Source organism: Chironomus tepperi, unplaced genomic scaffold (genome assembly GCF_022539635.2).
Source record: "Chironomus tepperi strain 1889 unplaced genomic scaffold, CSIRO-AGI_Ctep_v1 contig_174, whole genome shotgun sequence".
NCBI classification, from domain to species: Eukaryota; Metazoa; Arthropoda; class Insecta; order Diptera; family Chironomidae; genus Chironomus; species Chironomus tepperi.
Genome location: NW_027226296.1, coordinates 810,296 through 826,875, shown reverse-complemented (window position 1 = coordinate 826,875; position 16,580 = coordinate 810,296). Strand labels below are relative to the sequence as shown.

At 33.2% G+C, this 16,580-nt stretch overlaps 2 protein-coding genes and 1 long non-coding RNA gene across 3 annotated transcripts; all 3 read left to right on the top strand.

Annotated features, from left to right (window-relative positions):
- The first annotated feature begins 5,552 nt into the window (after nucleotides 1–5,552).
- Nucleotides 5,553–6,870, top strand: LOC139089070 (serine protease inhibitor swm-1-like). Its single transcript, XM_070638499.1, has 9 exons — nucleotides 5,553–5,634; nucleotides 5,703–5,771; nucleotides 5,833–5,874; nucleotides 6,021–6,084; nucleotides 6,214–6,284; nucleotides 6,354–6,395; nucleotides 6,459–6,525; nucleotides 6,594–6,664; nucleotides 6,721–6,870. The coding sequence occupies exons 1-9, from the start codon at nucleotides 5,589–5,591 to the stop codon at nucleotides 6,744–6,746; spliced, it is 498 nt and encodes a 165-aa protein (XP_070494600.1). The 5' UTR covers nucleotides 5,553–5,588; the 3' UTR covers nucleotides 6,747–6,870.
- Nucleotides 6,871–8,272: 1,402 nt separating this feature from the next.
- LOC139089081 (uncharacterized) lies at nucleotides 8,273–8,962 on the top strand. The gene is made up of 3 exons (XR_011544275.1): nucleotides 8,273–8,423; nucleotides 8,483–8,663; nucleotides 8,732–8,962. It is a non-coding gene; the product is annotated as an uncharacterized lncRNA (long non-coding RNA).
- Nucleotides 8,963–9,942: 980 nt separating this feature from the next.
- LOC139089075 (zonadhesin-like) lies at nucleotides 9,943–14,491 on the top strand. The gene is made up of 14 exons (XM_070638504.1): nucleotides 9,943–10,103; nucleotides 10,163–10,408; nucleotides 10,473–10,652; nucleotides 10,720–10,929; nucleotides 10,992–11,273; nucleotides 11,335–11,376; nucleotides 11,446–11,509; nucleotides 11,573–11,643; nucleotides 11,702–11,881; nucleotides 11,949–12,100; nucleotides 13,638–13,710; nucleotides 13,765–13,977; nucleotides 14,210–14,251; nucleotides 14,317–14,491. Exons 1-14 carry the CDS (start codon nucleotides 10,058–10,060, stop codon nucleotides 14,466–14,468), a joined length of 1,953 nt encoding a protein of 650 aa, XP_070494605.1. The 5' UTR covers nucleotides 9,943–10,057; the 3' UTR covers nucleotides 14,469–14,491.
- Nucleotides 14,492–16,580: the final 2,089 nt, after the last annotated feature.

Sequence of the window (16,580 nt, the reverse complement as noted above, 5' to 3'; positions counted from 1 at the left end):
AAAGACTTTTAATTAAGCCACACCAAAAATTCCAAACATTTAATTACCTTCTTCCAACCGCATCTTATTTTCCGCCTATTCATCAAATCCTCAAAGTCACAAAACAAAAAAATTTCCTTTTCAAAAACATCAAATGAGCATCAATCCCTAATACTTAAATAGATTCCTTAAGTAAAGATACCAAATAAATTCAACACAAGAAGGAAAAGTAAGAGAAGCGGACACAAATTTTTCAAAAAAATAAAGAAAAGAAAAGCGACACAATAATAATAATAATGAAAGTAGCAGAAGCAGCAGGTTAGGTTGTTAAAGATAAGAAAAAAAAATATCTTCCTTCCAAAGAATGAGAAGAGAGAAAAAAAATTGTTTAATTTAATTTCATTTTGCCGCAAGGATGTTTTTATATCTCTTTCTTCTATTTCTCCGACTCTTATTGTGAAATACTTTTGGATGGATTTTCTGGTTGCCATGAGATTCTTTATTCGTTTCTTCTGGGCATTTAGGGACATGAAGAATGTGATTGTGCTGTATTTGTCAGTCTGACGAGTGCAATGGGATGATTGCAGGTGGATGGGATGGATGTTATTTTTAAGGATAAGTTGTTGCACTCGAAATTTGTTTGTTCATCGATGCTAGGTTTGTATTATTCACCTTACCAGCAGACTTACAGGAAAAATCATGATTTGGAGTGTTACACTAAGCCTGTTCTGCTCCTGAGAGCACACTCTTTGCCTGCTAGGGACATTATTGTGTATTTTCGCTTGAAAAACACTTCCCTAATCACCTGAAGCAGGTCTACGATTTAAATTGCATTCAACCAGAGTCACACGAGTCTAGTCCCGGATTTTAGATTGATTAACCATTTTGGGTTATTTAGGATTGATAGCCACATAGATTAGATTCACATTTAGGTTCTTTTGGTTCATTTGCCCATTTATTGACGTCATCTGTCCATTTTCAACACTCCACTAAGGGAGTTTATCCATTTACATGCCCTGAAATGTACTCGCGCTACCAAGGCGAAGCAAAGGTGCAGTCTTAGTAAAAACAGTCCCTTTGGAGTTCAAACGAGTCAAAATATACTATTGAGTCAGAGCCAGAATTGATAAGACGTCAATATGAAGTCGCCAGTACTAAAATTCACTCTTTATTTGAGTCTGGACTTCAGTCAAGACACTTTTTGAACTTTTAGAGACCAGACTCTTGAAAGCCTTCCAACTCTATTCTGAACCATTTATCATTTCAAGGCAAATAATAGTTTGAATTGACAACTGGTCACTTTCTGGATGTTAAGATATATCGAGATAGACCAAAGAGCTCATGGGGTTTCTGTGTGAGCAACACTGCAGTATTACTGGGAATTAGAAATTGGCAGGAATTATCTTAAGACAGATCCAGCATTCGACGAACTCTAAATGGCGCAATCTCCTGCGCCTTCGTCAAGGAAGTAAGTAAGTAAGTATTTTGATGAGTAAGGTCTCGACCGATCACAAAATATTCCCAATTCAAAGAAAAATGCGTCTAATTTCAATTGAATCATATCTAATCCTCAAACTCCCATAATATCTAGAAGGCATATGATAGAAATATATATCCACATTTATTGGTATGAAGGTAGCTAAGTTTAGCCAATTTTCCACTTGAGTGCGACTCTTCATCCACATCCACAAAACATTTTTTTGTTTTTGCAACTTAGTTCTTTTTTTATTATTATTTTATTTTCTACTACATCTTGAAAGGAAATCGATTATCATTTGAGGAGATTAATGTTTGATGTTTTTCTTATTCCCTTTGTAGATTATTTTCATCAACAGAGAAATTCTGTGTATTTTTTGCAATATTTGAAGTGACATGTGACCAACCAACCAGAAAGACAACACAAAAAAAAATCACCCACAGCAAAATTATTTCAAAGCTGAACACAAGCTGAACATAAAAAAAATTCAATTTTTTTCATATCACATTTCACATTTTTTTTTGATGCTTTTATTTATTTTTTAAGGAAGATGGAAAGTAAATTCAATTTGCGGTTTTATCAATAATAAAGAGAACTACACAAGAAGGCAGCATAAATTTATGTTGGCAACTGACAATATGTTGGAATTCTTTTTTTGTATATACCAAAATTCCAACTTTGTGGTTTTTACTTTCTGACTTGAAATAATTAAGATGAAAATTCTTTTAAACATTGTTTTGGGGTTTGAGGTGTTTTTTGTGTACATTGTTCTAAATTGAATTGTACATGCAAGAATAGAGAGACTTGTTTTGTGCCAAATTAATGGTATGCTCTTATTGTGGATTTGCATGAATATTGGATGAATGTTTGTAAAATAGAAAGTTTTTTAGTATAGAAATTTGAAGTCAATGGACTTATTTGGTCGATTTTCATGGATTTTTATGGATTATTTTCGATTTTAGTGTAATCCACTTCCAGGTTGTAAGGACCCATCCAAAAAAGAAGCGTATTGATCACGATATTAAGATAAACCGTATCAGCTCTTCTGAAAGGCTGGTATCATTATAATTCTCTGAATAAATGGTTTGAGACGAGCTAGACATGGATATAGACACTCACAGGATGATCCATTATATAGAGCAACTTATTAGACTTCCTTCGCTGGCCGTACAGATCACTGTGATCCATGGCCTCCTCAGATGTAGAATAACTGGTTCTATCCCGGGCTTCCAATTGCCAATATTAAATGAATTCTATCAACAGCTTCCTTCCAGGAGTTCTTCGGTCTACCAAGAGCTACAGAGCAAAGGTATGCGGCTTTGTAGATGATTAAGTCGTTGAAGTCCTTAACATTCCAAACTGTCAGAAGTTATCGAATGATAGAGCTGGCTTTACACGTCCTCTTCATGCAGAAATGAGTCCACATGCGGCCCTATCAAGGAAGTTAGTAATAGTAAGTAAATAATGTCAATTATAGTCTAATCCACTTCAAATGCTGTGTGAGAGTCATCCCGAATTACAAATATCGGTTAATCGATCAAATTCCGACTACAGGTAGGCATGATCCGACTTAAGTCCATAACCATATAACCATATTCAATAGCCTCACCGATTTGTTGCCGGATTTTGAATCAATCAACTGATTTATGTGACTCTAAAATTGTACCAGATTTAAACCAAGTTGCTCCGGCTCCGACTCGGATTTTGTATCAATTAACCAATTTGTGATACTCAAGATGCTAAGCTAGCCAACCATTTGCTTCCAAAGTTCACTAAACTCATATCCTTCCTTCATCCAAATCCATTACTATTCTACAAAACAATCCCCATCTATCCCATTAAATACTTTAGTTACAACAACTCCCAAACATCATTTCAACTTAAACTCATACAGTCAAAATTAATTACCATTTATGCCGCATCCATCTCATTCCCCATATCTACAACAATAAAGTATCTCATCCATTCATTTCAGTCCATTCATTTCGTATGCATATTTATGTGAATGTAAATTGTAAAACTTTCATGTTTATAATTGTAAAATTGATTCCATAAATTTACTGACAAATGCAATAAAAGTATTTCCTTTTTTTGCTGTGTGTGTGTGTGTGTGTAATGTCATTCAAAAAAACTAAAAATGTTGGACATAAAATGAAATTTGTATGAATGTCCTCAAATGAATATGTTTATGTGTATGTTGAGGATGTGGACATGAATTTATGTTTAAATGGTCAACTGTTTGTGAAGCAAATGAGAAAATTTTTTTTTTGGTACAATGCGTGGACTTAGAATGATTTTTGGTGGAATTTTAAGGCTGAATTTTGGGGGTTTGGTTATAAATGGCTTATCTGGGTAGCACAAGTTGGTTAATCAATCTAAAATCCAGCTTTAGGTTGAGCTTGACTTATTTGATGTCGGATTCGGTTTTATGAGATTCACTGTGGCTTGGTGTCTGGTCTGGATAGATTAACCGACTTGTGCTGTTTGGGTTATATATTGAATTGAGATTTTCAGAGTTTCATCAGCACAAGAGTAGATAAATTCCAGATTATCGCAGTTAATGTGGCAAACTGCATATTTAACCATATAAGTGGGTCTACATAAGCCTTCGTCGTGGCAACAGGGCAACTTCTCGTCTAACCATTAATACGGCGAAGTATCTAGGTGCTCTTTCTATCGAATTGTGCTGTTCTGTCGGGATAATCTCTAGTTTCTCCACTCGGCATTGATAACATTCGATGTAATTAATTGAGTATTTCTAGCCATTAGTAAGAATCGAGCCTACAACTTTATAGAAGAGTGTTAATGCTCACAACTCAATCATTGAGGTTTTGGTCTTGAATGGCCACTTTTGCCTATACATGAGTAGATTCTTCAGACTCTACCTTGAACCCTAATAACACCAACCATAATCCAATCTAAATTTCCCACAAGGAACAACTTCTATTTTCAACTTCAAACAACAACACAACAGCTTGTACATAAATAAACGAAGGTAGCATCAGACAAACCGACTATCCAAAAGAGGCGTTAATGAAAAACTTTTTTTTTGTATGTCCATGATTTGTTCATCCCCAAAAAAATAACTTTTGGTGTTTTTTTGCTACATTTTCCTCATTGATTTATGTTTTATGTTTATTTACTAAATTAAAGACTTAAAAACATTTTTTTGCTGCTGTATGTATGTTTGGTCGTCCCTTTCAAAACCACGAAAATGAACATTTTGAATTTTACTAACAAAAAAATTTAATTTTTTTTTAAATTCCACCCCACAATTTGAATTATTGTTGCTTAAGTTGACATTTTTGACCCTTTTTAGGAGATAAAATTTTTTGTTGATTTTAAAACTATTTGCTACAATTTATTCATATTATAACTATTGTCATTTTTATCTGCTCATTTATAGAATGACAAGGGAATGAAATTGAGGTAAAGTGGTTGGAAGACTTTAATTGATGTAGAATGAATTTAGCAAAAATGTTTCCTGAATATAGCAAGTCGGTTAATCGATCAAATATTCGGACCTGAGCTGGCGTAACTGTAATATGGTGATGGATTCAGTTTAATCGACTTGTGCTATTGACTAACAATAAAAATGATGCCAATAAATTCAAAACATATTTTCATTAAATTGGTAAATGACAATGTTTGAACAAGTTTTTATAAAGGAACTATGAAACCGTGTCTGTTTTATATACAAAAAAATAACGTCATAATTATTTTTAAAACTCACAGATTTTAACTTTGATATTTCTACTTTGCAACTAGATATTGTATATCCAGCATCTCTTTTAAATGATTCTGAAGGAACTTTTAAGAAATCAATGTTTAATTTCTAATTGATCTTATTAAGTCATTAGATGTGCAGCCAGATTTATTTTATATTTTGCATTACTTCAATGGCCTTTTAAACCATAACTTCTTATGGATATCGCCTGAATCTATCTCTATCGTTGGCTTCACTTTCCCAATTCTTCACTTAGCAATCAACTTCCAGTATTTAATATTTAAAATGACAAGCAAAAGTTTGCGAATACAAAAAAGCTCACAACCTATTTCCAACGAAATTATATAAAATGTGATCATTTTCGGCCAAATTTCTTAGTCATCTCAGTTTTCAGCTTCAGAAAAGATGAATAAAATTTTTGCTATCCTTATTTTTGTGGCTGTTGCTGCATGTAAGTTTTTAAAAATGTTTAAAAATTTTTAAAATTTAATTTTTAAAGTACTTCATTGCTATAAATAGATGCAGATGCCAAGAAAAGATGTTATCCGGTTACAACTTCAGCACCAGCTCCAACTCCAGCTCCAGCTCGTGAGTTCTATTTCATTTAAATTACAACAATTTATTCTCAATTATTTTCTAATAATTTTAGCAAAATGTGGAAGAAATGAAGTTTTTGAAGCTTGCACTACGAGTAAGATTGAATTTTTGATAGTAAGAATTGCTTAGTGACGAGGATTTTGATGTTTTGTTGGTTATACTGCATTACGTCCTGCATTATCCCATTTACTCAATCTTTAAAATTGTATGCTTAATTATTAATAAATTTACTTGAAACAGTTTGTGATGACAGAACTTGTGACAACCGTAGAGGAAAAGCATGCAAAGATGGATGTGAACCAAGGTTGGTGACTTATTTAAAACTAAATAGTCAGTAGACTCAGATTTTGTATGGGAAAGACGACTCAATATCTTACAAAGTTTGAGTCGACTTTGAATATTTGATAGTTTATCATTTTTAAATATTTTTCAGATGTCTTTGCAAGTCTGGATATGTACGAGATGCTAAAAATAAATGCATCAAAACTCAGGATTGTCCACCTCGTAAGTATCAAAAATATTTGTATATTCAGAGTAAAATGTTGGAAAAATCTATAACCTCAATAATTCTAGTGAAATGTGGAGTAAACGAAACTTATGAGCCTTGCAATACATGTAAGTCAATTATATTTTTGAATATTTTGTAGTTTTTAGTAAATTTTACTTTAATGTCACTAGTCTGTGGTGAACCAACTTGTAAGAGAAGAACTGTTCATCAATGCGGTGGTGGACCATGCACTCCTAGGTAAGTGACTTATTCAACTTTGTCTTGTCAATTAATTATACATATTTCTTTAAAAAACTTATGTTCAGATGCAATTGTAAGGACGGCTATGTCCGAAATGATGACAGAAAATGTATCAAAACTTCTGAGTGTCCAGCTCGTAAGGATTTATTATAAATTATTAATTATTTGTCAAATTAATGTTTTTATTTCCAGCTGAACCAAGGATGATTATAGACTAGACATTTTTTAAGCTTGAAAATTCTTGAAATTTTATGATTTTTCGTTCAAAAAATTGAAATTTTTCCTATTTTTGCATTTAATGTTGATTTTTTTTGAAAATAAATTGAATTATTAAACTTCAAATTAATATGTATATTGATGAAAATGATACAGCAGAGCTGGAAGTCGACTCGAGTTTTACATTGAGTCGACTTGAATTGATTTTTTCATATAAAATCGGATTCAACTTCGAGATCTATGATATAGCCTCAAATATGAAGAATTGTTGTTGCCAATAATACTTATCAAAACAACCAAATCAATCACGTCCGGGAATCACCAAATTTCTTTTTCTGAGCAGCTAAAAATTGTTGTTTTTACAATTCTTAGTAATCAACAATCTCTGATTAAGCTAGTATGGGATCATTCACCATTTATCAATTTCCTTCTAATCAAGAATGATAAGATATGGCAAAAGTATAAAATAACGTGAAATTTTTTTTTAAATCATTTATTACTGAGTTAAACCTCCTGTAAGATGAAAGTTTTTTTCGTTGGTCTAATTGTTTTGGCTGTTGCAGGTAAGATAATCCGTGGAGCTCGAAATTGACTCTATTTTTATGTGGAGTCGAGTAGACTCAAGTCAACTTTTCAATTCAAAATTCGAGTCAACTTCGAGCTTTAATATTTCTAAAGTGGAAAAAAATATTTATAACTAGACATCAATTGGATGTTAACACTTAACAGACAAAGAGCATGCTTTTATGGGACGAAGTGTTGTACTCAAGTGTGATACGGTACCTTAAATTTTTTTTTGCCTGTTAAGGACCTACCCATGACATATTTTTGTTTACTTCACTTCAATTATAATATTACTTAAACCACTAAAATTCCTTCCACAGCCACCACCATCAAAGCCAAAAGCTATACTCCACAAGAATGCAGTGACCCAAATGAAAGGTTTGACATGTGCGGTCCTCAAGATTTGTGTGTCAGGACGTGTGATAATCTAAATGAAAATATTGGAGAATGTCCACCGGTTTGTAATACTGGATGCTTTTGTGTATCTGGATTTGTACGGGGACCGAATGGGGATTGCATATATTATAAAGACTGTCCATAGGCATGGATTTTCATACTTTTTGTTAAAGATGATTTCAAGGTTTTAATAAATTTTGGTTGGATTGCAAATAATTTGTTGAATTTGATTGCTTTTATTCGTTGGTTTCAGGCTGTTTTAGACAGAGTTAACAGGACTTTGAGAGTCCAAACTCCTTCACTGGAGTCCGGACTTCACATTATCAGAGAATGTGACTCTACCTACCATACCAACTCAATATTAGCCATTCTAACTCAGATTATAACACACAAAATGAAGCATCAAGCAGAAAAAATTTCATTAAAAATACGGAAGTGATCTTGTCAAATTTCCTATGTAGATCAAAACTACCAGGCGATAAGAATTACTTTTTCATTTAAATTTCAACATCTTCATGCGATCGTTAAAAGTTTGTTGTTTTTTATTATCGCACTTACTTAAAAGTTCAAGTCACGAATAAGCTTTAACTGATTATCAACAAAAGCATTAAAACAGCTTCTGTTTATTTCACATATTCAGTCGTCGTTCATCAAAGTAACTGACAAGATGAAATTATATTTCGCTGTGCTTATCTTCATTTTTGTAGCTGTATCAGCACGTAAGTACAGATGTTTTGTTGTTGTTTATTTCAAATTTTAAATAATTTTTAATAAATAGCCGTAAATGCTGAAAGGAGAAGATGCAATAAAGCATTTGAAGTCTTTAATGCTTGCGGAAATCCCTGTATGGATGGATGTGACCGAATTTATAAGCGTTGTGCCTATCAATGTGTAGCTGACTGCTATTGTGGTGATGGATATTGTAGAGATGTTAATGGAGATTGTGTACTGTATCCATGGTAGGTTTTGGAGTCATTTTGAAGGTGAATTTGAGGATTTATTGACTTTATTGATGGCTAATTTACAGGGTTTGATCTTCTTTGTGACAAAGAGCATTTAGAGACCGTCCACATGAAAAATCTGTCTTTTTAGACCCCAATCCCTCTTCTTCCCATCCAAATTTTCATGGAAATTAGTGAACGGTCCCTAAAGTTACAGCCATTTGTATAAACACCTATATGTATGCATATCATTTACATAATGTAATTTCCTATGTAAAATACAATAAAATATTAAATAAAATAATAAATAAAATGTTTATATTCCTGGTACATATCAATTTGAGAATAATATTTAAACAGGTTTTTGGAGGTACAGATTCGAAAAGTATCAACACGTTATTAATTCTAATGAGTTTGGGACATTTGTCCACTAACATTTTCCCAACTGTTCAATTACCCACACTCAATATTTAGAACTTTAGAAACTATTATTTTTAAGACTTAAACACATCCGTGAGGCTTAAAAATGGCTGTCGTTAAATTAAATTAATGTCTTTTTTAATGAATTGCTTCCCAACACAAGCCTCATTTTTTAAAATAGCAAAACATCTTTATTTGAACAGGTTTAAACGACACGTTGTTTATCGGTTAAAATACATTTTTCAGAGTACTCCAATATAGCACTTAAGTGTCTTGTTGATGGAATAAGGAAGCTGCTTGACTCAAATTTGGTGACTGGAAGGTCGTCGATTCGAATTCCATCAATTTTGAAATTTTGTAACTTTTTCTGAAGTTAAGATGCTTCGACTGCTTAATGTAAATATGAGATCAAGCCTAAATTCATGCTCTAGACAACGCTGTGTCGAGAAATGGGTCAGAAAATTAAAGTGTAGCGATAGACATATTTATTAATTACTAGACAGACGGTCGGCTACTGTAGTTTTTTGAAAACGTTCCATATAATTCAAGAATAAGACATTAATGCCAAATGTCGACCCTTACTTCGCTGACCTTACAGATCACCTGTGATTCATGGCTTCTCTGAGTTTGCATCTAAAACTAACTCTATCACTAGCTGCCCTTTGCCAATTACAAGCATGTCGACACGGTTCACTTTGTTAGAATATTGAACAGGTCCGAAAAGAGACAAAATATATGGCATGTCCATAACCCATCATTAAACAAAAGTCTAGGTCTCTAGGCATATCTCAAATAAATTTTATAACTGATCATTTATAAGCTTTTCAAATGCTTTAACAATATACAATTAGAAAACATTATAAGACTTAAGCTTATCAAGCTTTTGTCAAAAACTCTACAAAACTCCATAAAGCTCATCAACTGATGAAATATAAAAGTAGAATAATTGTAAGCACATCTCATAGTCATCACAGTCCCTAGCATAAGGAAAGATGAAGATTATTTTTAGTGCCTTAATTTTTGTGGCTGTTGCTGCACGTAAGTTCTTCAAAAAAATATTAATTGATTTTCAAACTAAAATTTTGTGCTAAAAACAGATGCAGACGCCAGAAAACGATGTTTCCCACTTCCAACTCCAGTAGTTGATCCTCCACCGTTCCCAGCATGTGGAAAAAATGAACAATATTCAGAATGCGGTGCCAATGGATGTCAATCAACATGTGCAAATCCAACTCTTAATCAAGTTTGTAGAGCAACGTGTATTGCTGGATGTATCTGCAATGAAGGATATCTTCGTGACGAGAACAATAACTGCGTTAAAGCTGAAGAATGTCCAAATTCACGTGAGTCATTTTTTGAGGTTATGTGGCTGATTTCTCATAAATTACTTCCTTTGGTACAATTTAGAATGCAAAAAGTTTGAAATTTTCTCAGACTGTGCTCCAGAAGCTTGCAAAAAGACTTGCGACTTATTAGATACTGCATGTAGAGCACCATGTGTTCCTGGATGCAAATGTCCAGAAGGTCAAGTCTACCTTGATGACAATAGAGATGCCTGTGTTGTTCCTGAGGAATGTCCAAGAATAAGTATGTTAAATTATGGCAATTAATCTTTAAAATTTATTAATTTATCATGTCTGCTTTGGATTAATAGTTGTTGACCCACCACCACCCGAACCAGTATGTGCCAAAAAGTACGAATCATACACAGATTGTGGAACAGCATGTCCATTAACATGCGAAAATTTAAACAACCCACCTCAAATTTGTACAGCTAATTGCGTTGTTGGATGTGCATGTGATGAAGGATATGTCCGTAATTTTAATGGAGATTGTGTCCATGCAAGCGACTGTCCAGTTATGAGTAAAATTATTAATCATTTCTAATTTCTGAAATTTAATCAATTTATTTTAAATCCAATAAAGTTGTTGATCCACCAATAAAAGAACCAGTCGACCCAGTGGCTATACCAGACCCATTCTTCCCTGAAGAGCCTGTCCCAGAACCTGAACCAAAGCCTGAACCAAAATGTGGACAACATGAAAGTTACACCGATTGTGGTGACAGTCCATGCCAAGCCACATGTGAAAATCCAAATCTTCCAATGATGTGCAAAGCAGCATGTAGACCAGGATGTGGATGTGACGAAGGTTATGTCCGTGATGCAGATAGAAATTGCGTTAAATTGAAGGAATGTCCACAAACATGTAAGACAGGAATGGTTTTGGGTTTTGAAATTTGAGAATTGATATTTTGGACTTATTTTAGTGAAATGTGAAGAACATGAAGTATATGAAGCATGCAGCACACGTAAGTTGATTAAATTATTGATTGTTATGACTGCTTAGTGACGTAAAATCTCGAACTTTATTGCAACAGTTTGCGGTGAACCATCATGTGACAGAAGTGAGGCACTCTACTGTGGACTTGGATGTCAACCTAGGTAAGAGTCTTACTACATTTTCATTAAAAAATGCTATAAACTTAATATTTGCTTAATTCTCAGATGTCTTTGTGAAGAAGGCTATGTCCGTAATGCTGAACATAAATGCATTAAAGTAGATCACTGTCCAAAACGTGAGTTTTGAGGTTATGTAGCTGATTTCTTAAAAATTAATTCCTTTTGTCAATTTAGGATGCAAAAAGTTTGAAATTTTCTCGGACTGTGCACCAGAAGCTTGCAAAAAGACTTGTGACACATTAAATACTGCATGTAGAGCTCCATGTGTTCCTGGATGTAAATGTCCTGAAGGTCAAGTCTACCTAGATGATAACAGAGATGCCTGTGTTGCTCCTGAGGAATGCCCACAAATAAGTATGCTAAATTATGGCTATTAATCTTTTAGATCATTAATATTGTCATGTCTGTTTTGGATTAACAGTTGTTGATCCAGTAGAACCAGAACCAGAACCAGAGTTTGTACCAGAACCTGTACCTGATCCAGCACCAAAGCATAAGCCAGAGCCTGTAGCTGATCCAGCACCAAAGCGTAAACCAGAGCCTATTCCAGAGCCTGCAGAAGAACCAGTCGAAGCTTGATTGGGTTTTTTAGAAGTGTATGAGAATGTCCAAGTACAGTAAAATTGAAATTTTTGGCATAAATAAAGGAATTCATACCTAAAACACAAAATTGTATAGTTTTTTAATAATTCACTCGAAATTAATACTTAAAGTACTTCCAAGTTTAAGTCTCTGTGAGTAAATTAGAGAATATATATGTTTGAGCAGGTGCAGATGCCATGTTGTTTATTGACGAATGATATAACTTCTAAAAGACTTGAATATTCAACTTATTATTGTGAATCGAAGGGCGACACTTAAAAAGCGGTGGAACAGGTTTCTGTACCTGGCTTAAATGGCATCTTCCGCTAGTTTCTCCCTAGATTCATGCAGCTATATTCAAATTGGAGAATGTCATTAAACGCTACGTTATTGGTGAAACGAAAGAAGCTAAAAATCATGACAGGATTCTTGGCACTTTTTTAGAGTTTCCACGCCTTGTCAAAAAGACTAAGACAATTTTAGACAGCTTATGATCAGCCACCTGATGCAAGTCAGAACAAACAGTTACATTCATAGTAAATCCATAAATTTTGAATTTATCACACGTCTTATTTAATCGTCCATACTTCAATAATACGATTATTGTCAACAAATAAATTACAGTCGCAATAAAATAAAAGAAAATTTTGAACAAGTTTAATTTTCAAATTGAGTATCTGTTTGATCACGCCATGTTTATCTTTTTCGTTTTCTCAAAATAAAAGATGGCATATGAAAATGAAAATATTTTTGTTGTTACTACTCGATGGCAGTTACAATCCTACACCTACTTCACTGTTCGGACAGGTTAATTATGATCCCTGATCTTCTATACATAGTACTAGTTTTATCTGTTTACCACTTGCTAATTCTCAATAGCAAACATGCCCGAAGTAGAACGTCAAAAAAGTGGTTAGTCTGTTAGATACACTGATACAATCTCTATCGACAGCTTCTTTGCATGAGTTGGTAGCCTACAAAATCATTTCAATTCCCAAATCTCAAATAAAGCTTCAGCATGTCTCTTAATAACATGTCCAGTTCTTCTTGAGGTTCCCGAGTAGTCAAAAATACGTTAAAATTAGTAAATGGCATGTCAAAGTCTAGTTTTAGTCAAGTTCGATGTCCACTCGGAGTTTGTAGATGCCAATATGCAAAATCCTTCGCATAATCTCCATTAAAGTGCCAAATTTATTGTGGATGGTTCCAAAATAGTCAAATTCTTCAATTACTTCTATTGTAGATTATGACATCAGTGACGTAGCAGTCATTTCAGCAGAGATATTCACCACAATCTCCACCATCGTATAAAACAAATTTGAATTTATATCTCAATATAAAAAGTAAAGCAGATCATCAAGTTGTTCTCAAGTTGATCAATAAAAAGTTTTAAAAAATTTAAAATAAGTTATACCTAAAAAATTCGAATAAAACTTTAACGGAATACAAAAAAGTCTCCAAAAGGCTACGTGCATATTCAACTAATCAGCACACTATAAATACCTTCAATTTTGATCATATCCTTTAGTTGCCATTATTAATAACTTCAGAGAAGATGAAATTACTATTTGTTGCCTTGATCTTTATCGCTGTTGCTGAACGTAAGTCCACAATTAAAATAAAACCTTAAAAATATTCAATAAAATCCTCAACAGGCACACAAGCAAAGAAGAAATGTTTTCCACTTCCAACATGTGGACAACATGAAGTCTATTCAGCTTGCGGGGCTGATTGCCAATCAACATGTGCAGATCCAAATCTTTCAAATCTCTGTACAGCACCCTGCAAAGCTGGATGCGTCTGTGAAGCCAAGTACGTTCGTGCCCCTAATGGAAAGTGTGTTTTATTGAATGAGTGTCCACAACTTTGTAAGTATGAAGCTTAGCTGAATAGCAACGATTGGTTAATTAATCAAAAATTGGTCAAAATAGGCAAGAGTGACTCTGACTTAGTGCTGGATTTAAAATGAGTTTAGAGACTATGGCAGAGTCATGCAGGTCTTTATATGCTTGAATTTGAGTCAGTTATTAATCTCAGTACCCAAAATTGTACAAAACCTTAGAATTTTAGTGACTAGAATTTTTTAAAACTAAATTTCAGTTGAATGCGGAGAAAATGAAGTTTATGAAGCCTGCTCAACATGTAAGTTTACAGCACAATAGCTCCTTATTATTATTAAATATTGATAAAATATTGATTTTGAATAGCTTGCGGAGATCCAACATGCGCTAATAGAAACAGTTTCTTCTGTGGAGGCGGATGTAAGCCAAAGTGCGTTTGTAAGCAATCTTATGTCCGTAATGCTGAAAACAAGTGCATTGATGCAATTAATTGTGATGATATTGTTTATTCAGAATAAATTTTGTGACTGCTTATTTTGAATTTTGTTAAGATTTTCATTCAAATATTTGCAAATCACAATCGATGTGATTAAACATTAACAAGGAAATTGTTTCATAATTGCAACGAAAAACCAGGAAATAAAGTTTATTATTAAAATAAAATGTTGTCATTTTTTAGTGCAAATAAGTGTATTTAAACAGTTGTTTAGTCATAAGATATTGTACGTCAATACATGAAAAATTCCAATTTTTTTTTTTTGCAGATCATCATATTTGGTACCTTAGTGTCGTAGATATACCTAAATTTAGAAAAAGTTTTATAAACAGACTTTCATGGGAAAGAAAGATCACTACGGTACTTGAAAGTGGTTTCATTGCCTGTTAGGGTGAGAACAAATGCTGAATGTTTGATTGAGAGGTCTGGCCATCATTTAACGAATTACCTATTAGCTATGGATCTTAAAATACAAACCAGCAAATTTGTCAGATAGGTCTCAAGCTGTCAGAATCTGACGCGGAAGTTAGAATCATGCAAGAACCTGATTATTGTCCGATTCTCTTATCAAGCTCAAACAACCTGATTTTCAATTTTTACTGAATTTCACCATCATAAAGCTATTTAAACAAATGTTTATAACTTAAAATAGTTTAACGATCAAAACAAATGAATGAATGAAAATGTGTTTTCGATCATTTGTTTGTGTAGCAACAGATCAATGTCTAAAATGAGTTTCATAATGCAAAAAAATTTGAATTAATTTATTGAAGTTGCCAAAATTCCTAATAATTTATAGCTAGAGCTGAAAGTCGACTTGAGGGTTTGCGAAAGTCGATGTCTGACTTTGAAGCTGACCAAAAGTCAAATAAGTTTGGCTGAGATCTATTCCGGGCTATGTTCTTGAAAAGACAAGAGGAACCATCTTGCTTGAAGTTTAGCAGCCTCAAAATCAGGATATTCAATCAATTTGTACAAAGTAATCAATAAAATGTTACTTTGACACTATTGATTAAAGCTGAGTCCAATAGTTTGGAGCTACATTAGTCGTGTTCCAGATTTTGGATCAATTAACCGACTTGAACTTTTTGGGTGAAACAACTCAAATCGACTACATTTTCTATAGTCGACTCTAAATCGAGTTCTGATTTATTCTTCCAAATCATCCAAAATTCATCATTATTCCAAATTACACTTACCATTAAGAGACATAAATCCAAAAAAAATATATATATATAAAAATATCGGCCATAAAAACCATCCCTTTTGAGAAAAAGATTCAAACCCATCCAACGTGAGGATTTTCATAATGCACAAATGGCAAAAAAAAGGAGAACCAGATCCGATGATGATGATGATGTATGAATATAAAAGTAGATAAATCTGGATGAAATTTGAAGGGTTATCGCGTTACATTCACCATTTGAATAATTTCATCAATGGATGTATAAATACGGAATAAAGTGAGGCATATCCATTTAATAAAAGTAAAGGGAGAAAGTTTTTTGGCAACAAAAAAAAAGGACAAATAAATCATCATGGAAAAATATAAGAAGTAACGAATTTAAATGAAGGAAGGTGAAGTTGAAAGGGAAAATCAAAGTCAGGAAAAAGTCCCTTCATCTGCATTTGAATTTTATTTTCATCGCATTCGGCCTGACATAAAATATTTTCAAGGAACAATTCATAAATAAATCAATGTTAGAATGTTTTGATGGATTTAAGGCTGCGGTGCTGAATAAATTTTTTATATTTTTTTGAGTAGGAAATTTACAACTTTTTTTTGCAGCCATAAAGGGGAATGAATTATTTAAGTTTGTAGTCATTTCTGTTTTAGTTTAAATGTTTTGCTGTTTTGTATGATTGGTGGGGTTTGGATATTTTAAGTATGGAAGCTACAAATGCGCCTTTAAGGTATAAAAATTTTATTTAAATTGTATTGAGTTGTGATCTGAACTAAGGAGGTAAATAAAAACATGGATGAGGAGCATATATGCAGTCATGTGTTCACAATGGCAGTCATGTATCATATGTTCACAATGCAGTCATGTCCCCAACAATGGTAGTCATGTCGTACCCATGTGATTGCAGTGTTATAATCATGAATATGCATTTTAGGCGGCATTGGTTAATC